Raw genomic sequence first — 19,890 nt, 5'->3', positions numbered from 1 at the left:
CCACTCGCCCCCAGCCTTCCCCCCCAGCCTGCCACTCCCCCCCAAGCCTGCACTCTTCCCCCCAAGCCTGCCACTCTCCCCCCCCAAGCCTGCCACTCTTCCCCCCCAAGCCTGCCACTCTTTCCCCCAAGCCTGCCACTCTTCCCCCCAAGCCTGCCACTCTCCCCCCCCAAGCCTGCCACTCTTTCCCCCCCCCAACCTGCCACTCTTCCCCCCCAAGCCTGCCACTCTCCCCCCCAAGCTGCCACCTCTTCCCCCCCAAGCCTGCCACTCTTCCCCCCCCCAAGCCTGCCACTCACCCCCCCTCAAGCCTGCCTTTCTGCAGAGGTGGTATCGAATTAGATGCATGCACTTGCAGCGCACACGTATCTATCGAGTGTTTGCACACATATGCAGTATAGGCTACATGCGAACACACAGGTAGAGGGAGTCACTCACTGCTACAGCTCCTGTGGTGGTGTTAGATTGTAGAGCTACAATCTAAATGGTGTTCACTCTCACCTGCAGGGCTGGTATCTGGACCCTGTTTACACATGTCTGTGCATAAACACACTCTGTGTCTGTACGTAACTCTCTCTTCGTGCCGTCTCTCTCTCGCCTCTGTAACGAGGTTGCTACGTCCTGTTTGGTACTTCCGCCGCATCAGTGGTTAGCAGGTTTCTGAAGACTGATATTGCCATTAGCAACGATTTGACACATAAGGTAAACACCAGAGCAGCAGATCAGATGACAGTCCTCCTGAAATGAGGAAGCTAGTCTGGATGGAATCATTGTTGCTTTGTGTAACGGTAGTTCAGACGAAAGCACCTACTGTACTTTCGTTATTAGGGGTCAGTCCAATAGAGAGAAAAAGCCCCAGGCCTGTCTTTGTTTTCACACACCGGCCCACAAAAGGCTCTTTGTTTTGCAGAATTGCAGTCACACATTCATTATGAGTATTGGGAATAACACACACATGGGAATTGGCCGACTATGCATGGGTTATTTGTGCACACGTTTTGTCTTGGCCACACAGAAGTACCCTGAATCCCGTAGAAGTAGCCTGTAATCAGCTGCCGTAGCTACACTCGTCTCCTTGTACTTTTCAAGTGTTTCTGGCAGAGACGTAAGACTGGGACTTGAGCAACGGCACGTTGAGTCCCGGCCCTGAAGGATTCAAGCCTGTCGTGATTGGAACTGTCTTTTTAGTTGAGTCTCTCTCCATCTCTTTCTCTCTCTCTCTCTTTCTCTCTCTCTCTCTTTCTCTCTCTCTCTCTTTCTTTCTCACTCCATCTTTCTTTCTCACTCCATCTCGTTCTTTCTCACTCCATCTCTTTCTTTCTCACTCCATCTCTGTTCAGGGTTTTTTTCTTCTGATATATATATATATATATATTTTGTGGTGCTCTTTCACTCCCTTTGTCCATGTCCTCACTCTGGTATTATCTCCCCTCTGTTATTCATTCACTTCATCCCTCCCTCTCTCTCTACCCCGTGATGATTCACTACCTGATATATGTGGGCGTAAGTAATTATCTCTCTGACACACACACACACACACACACACACACACACACACACACACACACACACACACACACACACACACACACACACACACACACACACACACAAAGAGGCCCCGGTTCCCTCTTTCCTTGGATTTCAGTGTGGTGTTGAGGGGTGAGCGGATTGTGTGAAGTTTCTTGGCTGTGGGATCGAGAGTAAATCACATCTGACGTATTTGGACTTCGACACTGTTTCTCTTTTAATCATGGACACGGACAGAGAAACACACACACACACACTCACACACACACACACCTTCTCACACACACACAGCTTCTCACACACACCTACTTCAATCCGACACTGATGCGCATGCAAAGACGGAGAAACATGCACTTGTTATTTTTTTAAGGTCGATTTTGGTTTCGGTTATAAAAACAAATCACGGTTTTCGGTGGAGATTTATTTTAACCATTTAAATGCATTATGTGGGTTGAATGCTGTAACAACACAGACTTAAACCATTAATACAAGTATGATGGTAGTTACTGTCCATTACTGCTTATCACTTATTAACCATAATTTATTCACATTCATTTACTTTAACAAAATATTTCAGTTGTGTTTATGACATGGGCTTGATCTGATTTGTTTCTAGAGAAACTACAACTCCCTACTACATGGCACAGTTTGGGCTTGATCTGATTTGTCTCTAGAGAAACTGCGCATGAGAAACACAAACAAAATATAATTGAACCGACGTTGGTCAATTAGTTTGAATCATTGAACACACACACACACACACACACACACACACACACACACATTGTAAACATATATGGATGTCTGAACTTTTTGTTACTTAAAGTAGCTACAAATATTCTAATTTATTCAACTTAAAATAAATGGTTTCAACGGTATTGATTACTGAAAAACCATCCTATTTTCAAATACCCCGGTAAATGTATACAGGGCATTCGGAAAGTATTCAGACCCCTTGACTTTTTTGTCACGTTACAGCCTTGTTCCAGAATTTATTAAATCGTTTTCCCCCCTCAATCTACACACAATACCCCATAATGACATCACAATACCCCATAATGACATCACAATACCCCATAATGACAAAGCAAAAACAGGTTTTTAGAAAATATTGCAAATGTATTAATGATTAAAAACGGATCACATTTACATATGTTTTCAGACCTTTTACTCAGTACTTTGTTGAAGCACCTTTGGCAGCGATTACAGCCTCGAGTCTTCTTGGTTATGACGCTACAGATGGGAGACCTCAGACGTGACGCTTGGCATTCAGGCCAAAGAGTTCTATCTTTTTATCAGACCAGAGAATCTTGTTTCTCATGTTCTGGGAGTCCAAGCGGGCTGTCATGTGCTTTTTACTGAGTGGCTTCCATCTGGCCACTCTACCATAAAGGCCTGATTGGTGGAGTGCTGCAGAGATGGGAGAAGCTTCCAGAAGGGCAGCCATCTCCACAGAGGAACTCTGGAGCTCTGTCAGAGTGACCATTGGGTTCTTGGTCACCTCCCTGACCAAGGCCCTTCTCTCCTGGCTGGGCGGCCAGCTCTAGGAAGAGTCTTGGTGGTTCCAAACTTCTTCCATTTAAGAATTATGGAGGCCACGGTGTTCTCGGGGACCTGCGATGCTGCAGATCTGTGCCTCGACACAATCCTGTTTCGGAGCGCTACGGACAATTCCTTCGACCTCATGGCTTGGTTTTTACTCTGACATGTACTGTCAACTGTAGGACCTTTTATAGACAGGTGTGTGCCTTTCCAAATCTTGTCCAATCAATTGAATGTACCACCGGTGGACTCCAATCAAGTTGTAGAAACATCTCAAGGATGATTAATGGAAACAGGGTGCACCTGAGCTAAATTTCGAGTCTCATAGCAAAAGGTCTGAATACTTATGTAAATGTATAAATTTGCAAAAAGTTCTAAACCTGTTTTTGATTTGTCATTATGGGGTATTGTGATGTCATTATGGGGTATTGTGATGTCATTATGGTGTATTTTGAGCTAAAGAAATGAATTTTAATAAATTTTAGGATAAGGCTGTAGCGTAACCAAATGTGAAGGGGTCTGAATACTTTCCCAATTCACTGTGTATGGTTTACCTCCCAAGCCTAATTGTCACATGAATGAAGAATAGTCATGTTCCTTCTATTCATGTGCTGACCTGCATCCTCTTCCATTATCCAGTCATTTCAATGAAGCCGCTACTGTTCACATTTGAACATGAGGTCGTTTTGGTCCAGTAACTTGACTGGCTACGTAACTCCCTCATCTCTCTCTGGCTTGTAGTCAGTGGTGTAATATGAGACGGGGTCTGGTCTTTGTGTGGTGAGGTGACACAGACAAGGCCCCCCTCTTACCTCATGCATTAGGTGTTCATCATATCAGTACCAAGGCTGATTTTCCATAAAGGTTTGCGCCCTTTTTTTAGTGCCCACGTTTTGACTGCTAGGGGTCAGGAGGTCAACGCCTCTCAGAGACAAGAGTGATTTCAGTCCCCTTGTTTTTTTTTGTTACACCCGTCCACCTATAATTCGTTTTTCTAATTATGAACCCATTGTAAACGAATAGTTTAGAATAACAGTTAGACTTTGACTGTTGTTTAACAAGGCTATGTAATTGAATTAGCATTGTGGATGGTCTAGACGTGCTGCTGTGTGAATGTTTTTTTTGTTTCAGAGCGAGCGAAAAGGTTTTGAGCCAACCTAGCTGATCTGTCAGGTTGATTTCCCCCCTAGTCTGTTAGGGGGTTTGAGGGCCAGTCATATGTGACCTTGGTGTTGAGTCATCACAATATCTGCTTCATCACCATGGTTACGCAGTATGGGGTCATGCAAGGTCAAGCTGAGCTTTTTAAAGTGCCTATTGATTGGTCTGGTTACATGCTAGCCTTGTGTGTGTTTAAAAACAAACAAAGGGCCCAAGGCTGTGTTTCTACTAGGCTGACATGGAATTGTTTTAAGAAGGTCATTCCAAGGATCATTTGATTTAAGAATTTTAGGACCTTTAAGTATCTAGGAAAAACAATAATACATATATACAAAATATTTGATGAAACATTGAATTTGGCCTTACTTCCATTGTGACTTCTATTAGCCCATAAAAACACATTGCATTATATATTCATTAATGGAACAACGGATAGTAGAACATTTTAATAAAAAGAAAGTTTGTTTTTTCATGTCTGTCCTATAACTGAAATAATAAGAAAGTTCAGGATGTATACGGTGCATTCAGAAACTATTCAGACCCCTTGACTTTTTCCACATTTTGCTACATTACAGCCTTGTTCTAAAATTGATTTAAATGAACAAAAATCCTCAAAACAGGTTTTTACATATTTTTGTGAATGTATTAAAAATACATAACTGAAATATCACATTTACATCAGTTTTCAGACCCTTTAATCAGACCTTTGTTGAAGCACTTTTGGCAGCGATTAAAGCCTTGAGCCTTGGGAACACCTGTATTTGGGGAGTTTCTCCCATTTGCTTCTCTGCAGATCCTCTCAAGCTCTCTCAGGTGGGATGGGCAGTGTCGCTGCACCTCTATTTTCAGGTCTCTCCAGAGATGTTAGATCGGGTTCAAGTCCGGGCTCTGGATAGGCCACAAGGACATTCAGAGACTTGTCCCGAAGCCACTCCTGCGTTGTCTTGGCTGTGTACTTAGGGTCATTGTCCTGTTGAAAGGTGAACCTTCGCCTCAGTCTGAAGTCCTGAGTGCTCTGGAGCAAGTTTTCATTAAGGACCTCTATGTACTTTGCTCCGTTCATCTTTCCCTGACTAGTCTCCCAGTCCCTGCTCCTGAAAAACATCCCCACAGAATGATGCTTCCACCACCATGCTTCACCGTAGGGATGGTGCCAAGTTTCTTCTAGATGTGACGCTTGACATTCAGGCCAAAGAGTTCAATCTTGGTTTCATCAGACCAGAGAATCTTGTTTCTCATGGTCTGAGAGTCCTCCATGCGGGCTGTCATGTGCCTTTTTTACTGAGTTGCTTCGTTCTGGCCACTCTACCATAAAGGCCTGATTGGTGGAGTGTTGCAGAGATGGTCGTCTTTCTGGAAGGTTCTCCCATCTCCGCAGAGGAACTCTGGAGCTTTGTCGGAGAGACCATTTGGGTTCTTGGTCACCTCCCTGACCAAGGCCTTTCCTCCCCGTTTGGCCGGGCGGCCAGCTCTAGGAGAGTCTTAGTGGTTCCAAACTTCTTCCATTTAAGAATGATGGAGGCCACTGTGTTCTTGGACCTTTAATTCTGCAGAAATGTTTTGGTACCCTTCCCCAGATCTGTGCGTCGACACAATCCTGTCTCGGAGCGCTACGGACAATTCCTTCGCTTGGTTTTTGCTCTGACATGCACTGTCAACTTTGGGACCTTATATAGACAGGTGTGTGTTCCTTTCAAAATCATGTCCAATCAATTGAATTTACAACAGGTGGACTCCAAGTTGAATAAACATCTCAAGGATGATCAATGGAAACAGGATGCACCTGAGCTCAATTTCGAGTATTGTAGCAAACGGTCTGAATACTTATGTAAATAATATATATTTTTTTTTTATACATTTGCAAAACAATTTAAAAACCTGCTTTCACTTTGTCATTATGGGGTATTGTGTGTGGATTGATGAGGAATTTTGTTTTATTTAATCCATTTCAGAATAATAAGTCAATGGGTCTGAAACTCTGAATTCTTTCAGAATGCACTATGTGTATGTATGTATGTATGTATGTATTTTTTTTTTAATTACCCCTTTTTTAAAAACATTTTTTTAATGGGAACTAAAGTACCTCCATGTAACTGGTACCGGGCTACCTTCAGACGAGTCTTGAGGCTTGTGTTCTTCCTAGAGGAAGAAGATGTCTGTGAAAGCATTTCACAGTAAGCTGTTGTATTTGACGCATGTGACAAATACATTTTTATTTGAGTTTCACCTTTTTTGACGGTTGGGGTCATATTAATGTGTATCCACAACTGTTGGGATAGAAGTTGTCTGAAGTCCGTACCGCCGATCTGTACCGCCGATCTGAAGTCCGTACCGCCGAAGTCCTCTAGCTTTGAGCAGACATATTTTTTTGATTGGTCATGTTGGCGAGTAGCGACTCCCATTTTTAAAAACTCAATAATTTAATTCTCTGGTCTCCATGGGAACCCTGTTATTACAAATGACTTGGGCTTATTTCTACTGTGTTGCCTCGGCTAGTTGGCCGCCTCCTCTCTCCAGCTCTGCTCTGGAATGCCAGCCGGACGCAGGACATTTCAATACCCGCTGTCAGCACAGCCAGCTCCAATTCCTCAAAAAATGAAGCTTTTCCCACGTGTACGATCGTTAGATAGCAGCTGTGTCAGTTGTTCGTTATCGCAATTGGGCTGGGGAAAGGCCTAAAACTGCCTCGGACATCTCGGCTACAGATGGGAGGCCTCAGTTTTGAGTGGGACTTGGACAATGTGTGTGTGTGTGTGTGTGTGTGTGTGTGTGTGTGTGTGTGGGAGGGAGAAGTGTATAGGGGTTGCGAGTTAGTTTGTTCCGAAACACTTCTTTGCCAAATCAAACAGCAGGACAAAAGCTCTGGAGTGTGAGAGCGGAGTGTCGGGAATAGGACTTGGAGGGGAGAGGAGTAAGAAGGGGGGGAGGAAGAGAGAGGRGRGAGKRSGGGGGGRGGGGARKAGRGGASGGGGGGGGGGGGGTAGAAGATGGGAGGAGGGGTTTCTTCAGGGGAGAGTGCAGGGTCTCCGAGCACACAGGATCAACACTCCACTCCCCCCTCCATTGTTCACCCAGCCCCACTCTAGCAGTAAGACAATGGAGACAAAGGGAGCGCTCTCAGCATAGCGACTGTATATACAGTACCAGTTAAAAGTTTGGACACACCTACTCATTCAAGGGTTTTTCTTTATTTTCACTATTTTATACATTGTAGAAAGACAAACTATGAAGTAACACATATGGAATGATGTAGTAACTAGAAAAGTGTTAAACAAATCAAAATAGATTTTTAGATTCTTCGAAGTAGCCACCCTTTGCCTTGACACTTTTGCACACTCTTGGCATTCTCTCAACCAGCTTCACCTGGAATGATTTTCCAACGGTCTCGAAGAAGTTATCATATGCTGAGCACTTGTTGGCAGCTTTTCCTTCACTCTGCGGTCCAACTCATCCCAAACCATCTCAATTTGGTTGAGGTCGGGGGATTGTGAAAGCCAGGTCATCTGATGCAGCACTCAATCACTCTCCTTCTTGGTCAAATAGCCCTTACACAGCCTGGAGGTGTGTTGGGTCATTGTCCTGTTGAAAAACAAATGATAGTCCCACTAAGCGCAAACCAAATGGCATTGCGTATCGATGCCAAATGCTGTGGTAGCCATGCTGGTTAAGTTTGCCTTGAATTCTAAATAAATCACAGACGTTGTGGGGGTGCTTAGCTGGTAACACTATTACACCTCCTCCATGCTTCACGGTGGGAACCACACATGCAGAGATCATCCATTGACCTACTCTGTGTCTCACAAAGACACGGCGGTTGGATCCAAATATCTCAAATTTGAACTCCTCAGACCAAAGGACAGATTTCCACCGGTCTAATGTCCATTGCTTGTGTTTCTTGGCCCAAGAAAGTCTCTTCTTATCATTTGTGTCCTTTAGTAGTGGTTTCTTTGCAGCAATTTGACCATGAAGGTTTGATTCACGCAGTCTCCTCTGAACAGTTGATGTTGAGATGTGTCTGTTACTTGAACTCTGAATGATTTATTTGGCCTGCAATCTGAGGTGCAGGTAACTCTAATGAACTTATCCTCTGCAGCAGAGGTAACTCTTGGTCTTCCTTTCCAGTGGCGGATCTCATGAGAGCCAGTTTCATCATAGTGCTTGATGGTTTTTGCAACTGCACTTGAAGAAACCTTCTTGGTATTTTCCGATTGACTGACCTTCATGTCTTAAAGTAATGATGGACTGTCGTTTCTCTTTGCTTATTTGAGCTGTTCTTGCCATAATATGGACTTAGCCCTATTTGGTAAAATACCATCTTCTGGATACCACCCCTACCTTGTCACAACACAACTGATTGGCTCAAACCCATTAAGAAGGAAGGAAAATCCACAAATTAACTTTTTTTTAGAAGACACACCTGTTAAGCGGCTTGAGAGAATGCCAAGAGTGTGCAAAGCTGTCATCAAGGCAAAGGGTGGCTACTTTGAAGAATCTTAAATATAACATATATTTTGATTTGTTTAACACTTTTTTTTTTTGTGTGTGTGTGTTGGTTACCACATGATTCCATATGTTATATCATAGTTTGATGTCTTCACTATTATTCTACAACGTAGAAAATAGTACAAATAAAGAAGAACCCTGGAATGAGTAGTGTCAACTTTTGACTGTTAACGTTGTTGTATATACACTACCTTTCAAAGTTTTAGGGTTACTTAGAAATGTCCTTGTTTTTGAAAGAAAATCACTTTTTTTTTGTCCATTAAAATAACATCAAATTGATCAGAAATACAGTGTAGACATTGTTAAATGTTATAAATGACTATTGTAGCTGGAAACGGCAGATTTTTTTTTTTATGGGATATCTACATAGGCGTACAGAGGTCCATTATCAGCAACCATCACTCCTGTGTTTCAATGGTTTGTTATTTTGTTAGCTAATCCAAGTTTCTCATCAAGCGTTGCAAAGAAAAAGCCATTTCTCAGACTGGCCAATGAAAAGAAAAGATTAAGATTGGCAAAAGAACACAGACACTGGACAGAGGAACTCTGCCTAGAAGGCCAGCATCCCGGAGTCACCTCTTCACTGTTGACTTTGAGACTGGTGTTTTGCGGGTACTATTTAATGAAGCTGCCAGTTGAGGACTTGTGAGGCGTCTGTTTCTCAAACTAGACACTCTAATGTACTTGTCCTCTTGCTCAGTTGTGCACCGGAGCCTCCCACTTCTCTTCTAGTCTGGTTAGAGCCAGTTTGCGCTGTTCTGTGAAGGGAGTAGTACACAGCGTTGTACGAGATATTCAGTTTCTTGGCAATTTCTCAAAGTCCTTTCTATCTTGCCATTTTGAGCCTGTAATCGAACCCACAAATGCTGATGCTCCAGATACTCAACTAGTCTAAAGAAGGACAGTTTTATTGCTTCTTTAATCAGAACAACAGTTTTCAGCTGTGCTAACATAATTGCAAAAGGGTTTTCTAATGATCAATTAGCCTTTTTAAAATGGTAAACTTGGATTAGCTAGTACAACGTGCCATTGGAACACAGGAGTGATGGTTGCTGATAATGGGCCTCTGTATGCCTATGTAGATATTCCATTAAAAATCAGCCGTTTCCATCCACAATAGTCATTTACAATATTTAACAATGTCTACACTGTATTTCTGATCAATTTGATGTTACTTTAATGGACAAAAAAATGCTATTTTAATAAAATAAATATTTTAAAAAAGGACATTTTTGAAGTGACCCCAAACTTTTGAACGGTAGGGTATATAGGCAGGAGATACTCCTAAGAGCCATTGTAAGGTCTCACACCCACTTGCATAGCTATTGTATGAACATGTACACTCTTCCCTGGTTACTGTATACACACAGTGTACTACACATACTCATATAGGCTAACCCTAGTGCCATCAGCTACTGGGTGAATCACAAGACACACACACACACACACAGACACACAGACACACAGTCAGGATTTTGGGTTCCGCTGGAATGTTGGCGTCCATTTTAGTGGAGCATGTGAAACTGTTATTTTGGTGAGCATAATGAAACCCCTTATCAGTGGTGTAAAAATACTTCAAAGTACTACTTAAGTAGATTTTTAGGGGGAGTATCTGTACTTTACCTCACTATTTATATTTTTGGCAACTTTTACTTCACTACATTCCTAAAGAAGATGTATGTAGTTTCTACTCCATGCGTTTTCCCTGACACCCAAAGGTACTCATTACATTTTGAATGCTTAGCAGGACAGGAAAATGGTCTAATTCACACGCATGTATCAAGAGAACATCCTTTACTGTCTCTGATCTGGTGGACTCACTAAACACATGCTTCGTTTGTAAGTGATGTCTGAGTGTTTTATTGTGCCCCTGGCTAGCCATAAACAATAAACATTTACCTAGACCACCGTGCTGTCTGGTTTGCGTTAATTTAAGGAATTTGAAATGATTTTTATTTTTTGATACTGAAGTATATTTTAGAAATTACATTTACTTTTGATATTTAAGTATATTTAAAACCAAATACTTTTCTAATTTTACCCGAGTAGGATTTTACTGGGAGACTGATGGTGCGAAAAGGAGACAAATGCTGGAGAGAGGAAAAGGGAGAGGACTTGGATGAGAGTAGGATAGAGGGAGGGAGAATGTTGAGAGACAGTTGACCGGGGCTTGCTTCCTTCCTTCCTTCCTTCCTTCCTTCCTTCCTTCCTTCCTTCCTTCCTTCCTTCCTTCCTTCCGTCTTCTCCTTCCTTCCTTCCTTCCTTCCTTCCTTCCTTTCCTTCCTTCCTTCCTTCCTCCTTCCTTCTCTTCCTTCCTTCCTTCCTTTCCTTCCTTCCTTCCTTCCGTTCCTTCCTCTTCCTTCCTTCCTTCCTTCCTTCCTCCTTCCTTCCTTCCATCCGTCTTCCTTCCTTCCTTCCTTCCTTCCTTCCATCCTTCCATTCTGTCAAGGTGCTGCAGCTGCGAAGCAGGCTATTGGGCCTATATTTGGAAAGCCCAGATTGTGTCTGTGCCCCCAATGGACCCACGGCCTTGGAGTCCTGTCTGCCAGGATCTGTCAGTGGAATCTCAGCGTCTTTTGAGCTCTCTTGTTCATGTTTGGCCAATGCTTGGAAAAGGGAAAGGTTTTTCACTACTCTGGTTCAGATACATTCATATTGCTGATGAAGAATCCAAAATATAAACTATGACTGCTGGCAATGCCAACAAACCGTGTGTGTGTGTGTTGCTGCGTGTTGTGTGGCTGTTTGCCTGTGTGTGTGTGTGTGTGGTGTGTGGTGTGGCTGTTTTGCTCTGTGTGTGTGTGTGTGTGTGTGTGTGTGTGTGTGTGTGTGGCTGTTTTGCTCTGTGTGTGTGTGTGTGTGTGTGTGTGTGTGGCTGTTTTGCTCTGTGTGTGTGTGTGTGTGTTGCTGCGTGTGTGTGGCTGTTTTGCTCTGTGTGTGTGTTGTGTGTGTGGTGTGTGTGTGTGGCTGTGTGCTGGTCTGACGAGCCGTTCAATTAATTGATCCTTTGTCTCAGGTCAGTATCATTGATGTGTGATTGGTCCTTTTTTGTTTCTCATGCAATATTATTGACTGTGATTGGTTGCCGTTGTCGATTTATACCAGTGTTATTACCCTGTGATGGTCCTTCTTGTTTCAGACCTTCTAAGAACCGTCTGTGCGAGCTGCCAGAGGAGCTGTGGCCAGTTCATCTCCTTGGAGTCGCTCAGCTTGTACCACAACTGTGTTCGCTCCCTCACCCCCGACCTCTGTCCACCTACAGGCTCTCACCTACCTCAAACCTCAGGTAAATCCCTTTTCCTTGCACTCCTTCAGTTGCCTGTCACAGCGTCCGTGTATTGCTATTCATAAATGTTCTGTGTGTGTCCGTCCCTTGGCAGCCGTAAACCTCCTCTCCAGGCCTGCCCCCCTCGAATGTGTCAGCTCCCCCTCCTGAGAGTCCGATCGTCAGCAACAACAAGCTGTCGGCCCCTGCCCACCTCCATACATACCCTCACACACCTCCGACAGCTGGCGTAGTAGTAATACACACCCACACCTCAGGTTGCCCTCTGACCACTGCCTCAGGTACCCACTTCCCCACTGCCTCAGGGTTGCCCACACCTCAGGATACCCACACCTCAGGATACCCACTACCTCAGGTTACCCACTGCCTTAGGTGCCCACACCTCAGGATACCCACTACCCCACTGCCTCAGGTTGCCCTCTGACCCACTACCCAGGCTGCCCACTGCCTCAGGCTGCCCACTGCCTCAGGTTGCCCACTGCCTCAGGTTGCCCACTGCCTCAGGTTGCCCACTGCCCTCAGGTTGCCCACTGCCTCAGGTGTTGCCCACTGCCTCAGGTTGCCCTCTGACCCACTGCCTCAGGTTGCCCACTGCCTCAGGTGCCCACTGCCTCAGGTTACCCACTGCCTCAGGTTACCCACTGTCCCCACTGGCCTCAGGGTTGCCCAGCTGCTCAGTTCCCCACTTCCCCACTGCCTCAGGTTGCCCACTGCCCCACTTCCCCACTGCCTCAGGTTGCCCACTGTCCCACTGCCTCAGGTTACCCACTGCACCCCACTTCCCCACTGCCTCGGGTTACCCACTTCCCCACTGCCTCAGGTTACCCACTTCCCCACTGCCTCAGGTTACCCACTTCCCACTGCCTCAGGTTACCCACTTCCCCACTGCCTCAGGTTACCCACTTGCCCACTGCCTCAGGTTCCCCACCTCTTCAGGTTACCCACTTCCCCACTGCCTCAGGTTACCCACCTCTTCAGGTTACCCACTTCCCCGCTTGCCTAGGTTACCCACCTCTTCAGGTTACCCACTTCCCCACTGCCTTCAGGTTACCCACCTCTTCAGGTTACCCACTTCCCCACTGCCTCAGGTTACCCACCTCTTCAGGTGACCCACTCCCCACTGCCTCAGGTTCCCCATTGCCTCAGTTCTCCCACTGCCTCAGGTCCCCACTGCCTCAGGTTCCCCACTGCCTCAGTTCCCCACTGCCTCAGGTTACCCACCTCTTCAGGTTACCCACTGCCTCAGGTTGCCCACTGCCCACTGCACAGGGCTGTCTGTTTTCTCTAGGTATCTGTCACTATGTCTCTCTCTCTCTGCTCTAGTTATCTCTCTTACAGTCTGTTACTCTGGTCATGTTTACTTTAGGTTCTCTATCTGTTCCCCTCTTCTCTCTGTCCTGTCGTCTATCTTTCCTCTCTCTACCCTCACTGGCTGGCTCAGTCCTGTCTGTCTCGCTCTTCATCTTACAAGTCCTGTCTGTCTTCCTCTCTCTCGCTGTCTTCCTCTCTCTCGCTGTCTTCCTCTCTCTCGCTGTCTTCCTCTCTCTCGCTGTCTTCCTCTCTCTCGCTGTCCTGGCTGGCTATCTTTACGCTCTCTACCCTCACTGGCTGGCTCACAGTCCTGTCTGTCCTTCCCTCCCACCACCCATATTTCTAACATACTGCATCTCCCCTCTGACCTATCGCCCCTTTTCCCTTCTTTACCTTCTCTCTCTCACGTTCTTTCTCTTTACCTTCTTTCTTGCATAGTCTTTGGGGTATAGCCAAGGCCTGGGTTGCCGTTAGTAACTTTTGATGAATTGGTTTTCCTCTGTCCTGTAGGATGTGAGTTGTAATGGCCTGCAGTGTTTGCCTGTGGAGTTGGGTCAGTTGGAGTGTCTGAGAGACCTCAACTTGAGGCGGAACCAGCTCACCACGCTGCCAGAAGGTGAGAGAGACACACACACACACCTGACCTTTTGACCCCTACGTACACCTTAAGTGGTATTCAAACTTTTTCAGCAGGTCTGTGTTTTTCTCAAAAATTTCTCGCGATCCCACCCCCGAATCGAATGACACGATCTTAAAGGGATAGTCCACCCCCCAGAAAAAGAAAAAAAAATCATAACTCATATCAATTTGGTGAGAAGCCGATCGTCTCTCAGTGGGTAAAATACAATTCTCCCCCGCCGTGATTTCACTTCTAAGTGGTCCGTCAGTGAATTCAGGAAATCCTGAAGGAACGCGTCATAGCCACATGGTTCTCGTCACTGGAGATGAGGGGTAATACACGATCACATTTCATAAAGCTTTTTAAAACGGTTACCTCCAGTCCAGATCTCCACATCAGCCAATAGATGGTATGGCCGTACTTGTATAGAAAACATCCATATTTTTTTTTTAAATATATCGTCATGACAAAATTATATATTTAGCTCAGACGTGGTCAATCTAAACAGCGTACAAAATTATTAAGTACTATCTCGCAATGCGCCCTGTGTGTCTGTGGGAAAGGGCTGTTGTTGTCATAGCAACGTACTCTGCATCGCTCTGGACAGAGGTGAACTGAAAGTTCGAACTCTGTGAGATTCCTAAATGGATAGGGCAGTTTGTTTACCGCTAACTAGCTACTTCACATGCTGATATTGACTTAGGTATTATTGTGTGTAGCTAGCTAGCCAGCTATCCCAGAGGGAGAACATTGCATCGTGGGTTTTCTAGTTGACTTGAGCAACAAAAGAGCTCCACAAGAATTTCAGCGTGTCGCTACCAACAACCTTGTTCACAGGAAATATTGTTTTCACAATATTAGTGTTTAACGTTTATTAATCATAGGAATTCGTGGATTATACCTTTACAATCTGTACATTGTTACATCGACAAATAACCTTCAATTCATTACACATTCATCTCTTATCAAAATGAAAAGAAACCAATAATACATTTACTCTATAAAATGTTTTTTTCTAATTTTATATTTATCAAAAATGTTTGTATATTATCCCAAAATTATAATCTGTATTTTTTATTTTTATTTCTAAAGCAATTTGGCTGCAGTTTACCCTCAACCGCACTAGGGGTTGTTACCCCGACTCTCTGTGTGTCAACGTGTCCCTGCCCTCTACAGCTTTATCCCTCTATACCACTAAGCTACTTTGGTACCTAATCTTATTATTGACCCTAGCACTAGATCCTGGACCTGTCTGTAATGCACCAATGAGACTGTCATCCGTTCTTCCCTATATAAAACCTCATTTATACCGTACCACGCAATGCAGGAAGCAAAATAGCGATCCTATTTACTTGTCGAATTGTGGAACTGTACACATCTGCATATTTTGGCTACACAGCCATGCAAAATGGTGATTATGGTGCAGCTATGTGTTGTTGCGTACTGCACGTGATACTTTTGGTCACGTGGTGTATCTGGACACCTGCTCGTCAAACATCTCACTCTAAAATCATGGGAATTAATATGGAGTTTGTCCCCCCCCCCCCCCCCACCCCTTTTTTGCTGCTAAACAGCGTCCACTCTTCTGGGAAGGCTTTCCACTAGATGACTGAACATTGCTGCATATAAACAGCGTCCACCTCTTCTGGGAAGGCCTTTCACTAGATGGACTGAACATTCTGCTATAACAGCGTCCACTCTCTGGAAGGCTTTTCCACTAGATGACTGAACATTGCCTGCTTATAACAGCGTCCATTCTTCTGGAAGGCCTTTCCACTAGATACTGACACATTGAAGCTGCTATAACAGCCGTCCACTCTTCTGGGAAGGCTTTCCACTTAGATGACTGAACATGACTGCTATAAAACAGCGCTCCCACTCTTCTGGGAAGCTTTCCACTAGATGACTGAGCATTGCTGCTTATACAGCGTCCACTTCTTCTGGAAGGCTTTCCACTAGATACTGAACATTGCTGCTCATAACAGCGTCCACTCTTTCTGGGAAAGGCTTTCTCCACTAGACTGACTGAACATTGCTGCTATATAACAGCGTCCACTCTTCTGGGAAGGCTTTCCACTAGATGACTGAACATTGCTGCCTATAAAAGCGTCCACTCTTCTGGCGAAGGCTTTCCACTAGATGACTGAACATCTGCTGCATCATAACAGCGTCCACTCTTCTGGAAGGCTTTCCATAGATGACTGAACATTGCTGCTTAACAGCGTCCACTCTCTGGGAAGGCTTTCCACTAGATGACTGAACATTGCTGCTATAACAGCGTCCACTCTTCTGGGAAGGCTTTCCACAGATGACGACATTGCTGCATAACAGCGTCCATTCTTCTCGGAAGGCTTTCCACTAGATGACTGAAACCTTGCGCTTATAACAGCGGTCCACTCTTCTGGGTGGAAGGCTTTCCACTAGATGACTGAACATTGCTGCTATAACAGCGTCTCCACTCTTCTGGGAAGGCTTCCACTAGATGACTGAACATCGCTGCTATAACAGCGTCCACTCTTCTGGAAGGCTTTCCACTAATGACTGAAACATTGCTGCTATAACAGCGTCCACTCTTCTGGGAAGGCTTTCCACTAGATGACTGAACATTGCTGCTATAACAGCGTCCACTCGTTCTGGGAAGGCTTTCCACTAGTGAGACTGAACAATTGCTGCTATAACAGCGTCCACTTCTTCTGGAAGGCTTTTCCACTAGATGACTGAACATTGCTGCTATAACAGCGTCCACTCTTCTGGGAAGGCTTTCCAGGATGATGACTGAACATTGCTGCTATAACAGCGTCCACTCTTCTGGGAAGGCTTTCCACTCCGATGACGACATTGTCGAAATTATAACAGCGTCCTCATGTCTTTGCTCGGGAAGGCTTTCCTACTAGATGAGAGCTGAAAAATTGCTGCTTATAGACAGCGTCCACGTCTGTCGAAGGGGACCCAGCTAGTAATCCCACTGATTAGATGACTGCACATTCAGCATATGTGTACACAGCGTCCACTAATTCTGGAAGGCTTTCCACTAGTGATTGACTGAACAGTTGCTTGCACTATAACAGCGTGCCACTCTTCTGGGAAGGCTTTCCACTAGATGTTGGAACATTGCTGCAGGGACTTGCTTCCATTCAGCCACAAGAGCATTAGTGAGGTCGGACACTGATGTTTGGCGATTTAGGCCTGTTGTTCGATGGGGTTGAATTCAGGGCTCTGTGCAGGCCAGTCGAGTTCTTCCAAATCGATCTCGCTTTGTGCACGGTGGCATTGTCATGCTGAAACAGGAAAGGGCCTTCTCCAAACTGTTGCCACAAAGTTGGTAGCACAGAATCATCTAGAATGACATTGTATGCTGTAGTGCCATGGAAACCCATTTCATGAATCTCCCGACGAACAGTTCTTGTGCTGACGTTGCTTCCAGAGGCAGTTTGGAACTTGGTAGTGAGTGTTGCAAACGAGGACAGATAATTTTTTACACGCTTCAGCACTCGGCGGTCCTGTTCTGTGAACTTGTGTGGCCTACCACTTCGCGGTTGAGCCGTTGTTGCTACTAGACGGTTTTTCACTTCACAATACCAGCACTTACAGTTCACCAGGGCAGCTCTAACAGGGCAGAAATTTGACCAGCTGACTTGTTGGAAAGGTGGCATCCTGTGACGGTGCTACGTTGAATGTCACTGAGCTCTTCAGTAAGGCCATTCTACCGCCACTGTTTGTCTATGGAGATTGCATGGCGATGTGTTCGATTTTTATTTTTATTTTTTATACACGTGTCAGCAACGGTTGGGGCTGAAATAGCCAAATCCACTCATTTTAAAGGGGTGTCCACGTACTTTTGTGTGTATAGTGTATAAATTAGGCTTAAGTCCAACTGTTTCTAACCCAGATGTTGACACTCTACGAACCCTAATGTCTCTTCTCTGACCCTGTTGTCAAACAGACCAGACTACCTCAGAGATATAGGTCTTAAGTACTATTACCAGATCATTTTACCCCAAACAAAACCATACAGTACTTGTAAACAAACAGCAGTGAAATCCCCCAGTGAAAACAAGCCAGCTGCCTGTGACCGTATGATCTGTACGTTTACCAGGATAGCTCTGGCCTCATAGCATCCCTCCACACACTAATCCTGTCCTGAGCTCTTCTCCGACCTCCAGCTTCTCAAAACAACATAACATAGGTTACAACCCCTGTAGCAACTCCATTTGAGTCAACACGGTTTGACAAAAGATCATTCGGGCCTTTATTTGAATTGAATAAAATCATAGTTTAAATAAAAGTCCCCCTTCCCCCTCAAGGCTATCAAAACATTGAATTGATATTGACAAAAGTGCATTTTATTATTTCCCAAGATAGTCATTTCCATGATTAAATATCATCTCGATACTAAACTCACCACCCCTCTCTCTCTCTACCTCTCTCTCTCTCTACCTCTACCTCTCTCCCTCTCTCTCTCTCCCTCTCTCTCTCTCCCTCTCTCTCTCTACCTCTCTCTCTCTACCTCTCTCTCTCTACCTCTCTCTCTACCTCTCAGAGTTGTCCGAGTTACCCCTGGTCCGGTTAGACGTCTCCTGTAACCACATCTCCCACGTGCCCGTGTGTTACCGCCACCTGCGTCAACTCCAGACCATAGTCTTGGACAACAACCCCCTGCAGCAACCGCCTGCCCAGATCTGCTCTAAGGGGAAGTACCACATCTTCAAGTTCCTCAACATTGTGGCCTGCAAGAGGAGCCAGGAGGAGCTGGAGAGAGCCCTGAGACCTACAGGATTTAATAGCTGGTGAGAGGAGGAGGAGAGTGGAGAGTGGAGAGTAGGAGAGGGGAGAGAGCCCTGAGACCTACAGGGTTTAATAGCTGGTGAGAGGAGGAGGAGAGTGGAGAGTAGGAGAGGGGAGAGAGCCCTGAGACCTACAGGGTTTAATAGCTGGTGAGAGGAGGGCGAGGGTCGGGTACGGTACTTTTACTATGGGCGAGGGTGGGTACGGTACTTTACTATGGGGCGAGGGTGGGTACGGTAGCTTACTTACTAGGGGCGATGGGTCGGTGTACGGTACTTTACTTTACTATGGGCGAGGGTCGGGTACGGTATGTTACTATTGGCGAGGGTCGGGTACGGTACTTTACTATGGGGAGGTTTAGGCTAATATTATTTCTTATATTGACTCAGCAGCTTTACAAGCGTAGGTCTGGTAGTCCGCGGCTTTTAAAGCGCGGGCTCGGTACGGTACAGCGGGCTGATACAAGCCGGTAGGCGTCGTAGTCTGCGGCTGTACAAGCCGGTAGCCTCGGTAGTCAGCGCTGTAAAGCCGGTAGGCTCGGTAGTCAGCGGCTGTACAAGCCGGTAGGCTCGTAGTCCAGTCGGCTTTGTACAAGCGGTAAGTCTGGTAGTCAGCGGTTGTACAGCGGTAGCTCGGTAAGTCAGCGGCTGTACAAGCCGGTAGGTCTCCTGTAGTCAGCGGCTGTACAAGCCGGTATAGGCTCGGTAGTCAGCGGCTGTACAAGCCGGTGGTTCGTGTCAGCCGTAAACGGTAGGCTCGGTAGTCAAGCGGCGTACAGCCGGTAGGTCTCGGTGTCAGCGGCTGTACAAGCCGGTAGGCTCGGTAGTCAGGGCTGTACAAGCCGTAGCTCGGTAGTTCAGCGGCTGTACAAGCCGGTAGGTTGCGTAGTCAGCGGCTGAGTCAGCGTAGCTCGTAGTCCCGCTGTACAAGCCGGTAGGCCTCCGGTAGTCAGCGGCTGTAGCAAGCCGGTACTGATCTGGTTATTATTCATTGACCTATTTTGTTTCTCCATGTGATTCTCTGCTGTCTCCCTCCCTCCTCTCATCATGTATTAACTGTTACATTAAAAGTACCAAAAGTAAGGATTTTAGATCACTCTATATCGCTGCTTCTCTCTTTCAAAACTATTAAACCCTGTAGGCGTAGGGCTTCT

The 19,890-nt window shown here is 45.5% G+C and overlaps 1 protein-coding gene across 1 annotated transcript in view; it reads left to right on the top strand.

Annotated features, from left to right (window-relative positions):
* LOC112072202 (leucine-rich repeat and calponin homology domain-containing protein 4) overlaps positions 1-19,890 on the top strand; it is a 59,569-nt gene that overhangs the window by 15,467 nt on the left and 24,212 nt on the right. The window contains 6 exon segments of the mRNA XM_070439696.1: positions 11,876-11,918; positions 11,920-11,985; positions 11,987-12,015; positions 12,114-12,249; positions 13,844-13,949; positions 18,493-18,739. Coding sequence (XP_070295797.1) covers positions 11,876-11,918; positions 11,920-11,985; positions 11,987-12,015; positions 12,114-12,249; positions 13,844-13,949; positions 18,493-18,739 — 627 coding nt within the window.

The sequence above is a fragment of the Salvelinus sp. IW2-2015 genome, unplaced genomic scaffold, assembly GCF_002910315.2.
Source record: "Salvelinus sp. IW2-2015 unplaced genomic scaffold, ASM291031v2 Un_scaffold1853, whole genome shotgun sequence".
NCBI classification, from domain to species: Eukaryota; Metazoa; Chordata; class Actinopteri; order Salmoniformes; family Salmonidae; genus Salvelinus; species Salvelinus sp. IW2-2015.
Note: the sequence above shows the minus strand (reverse complement) of the source record. Positions and strands in the feature narration are given on the sequence as shown.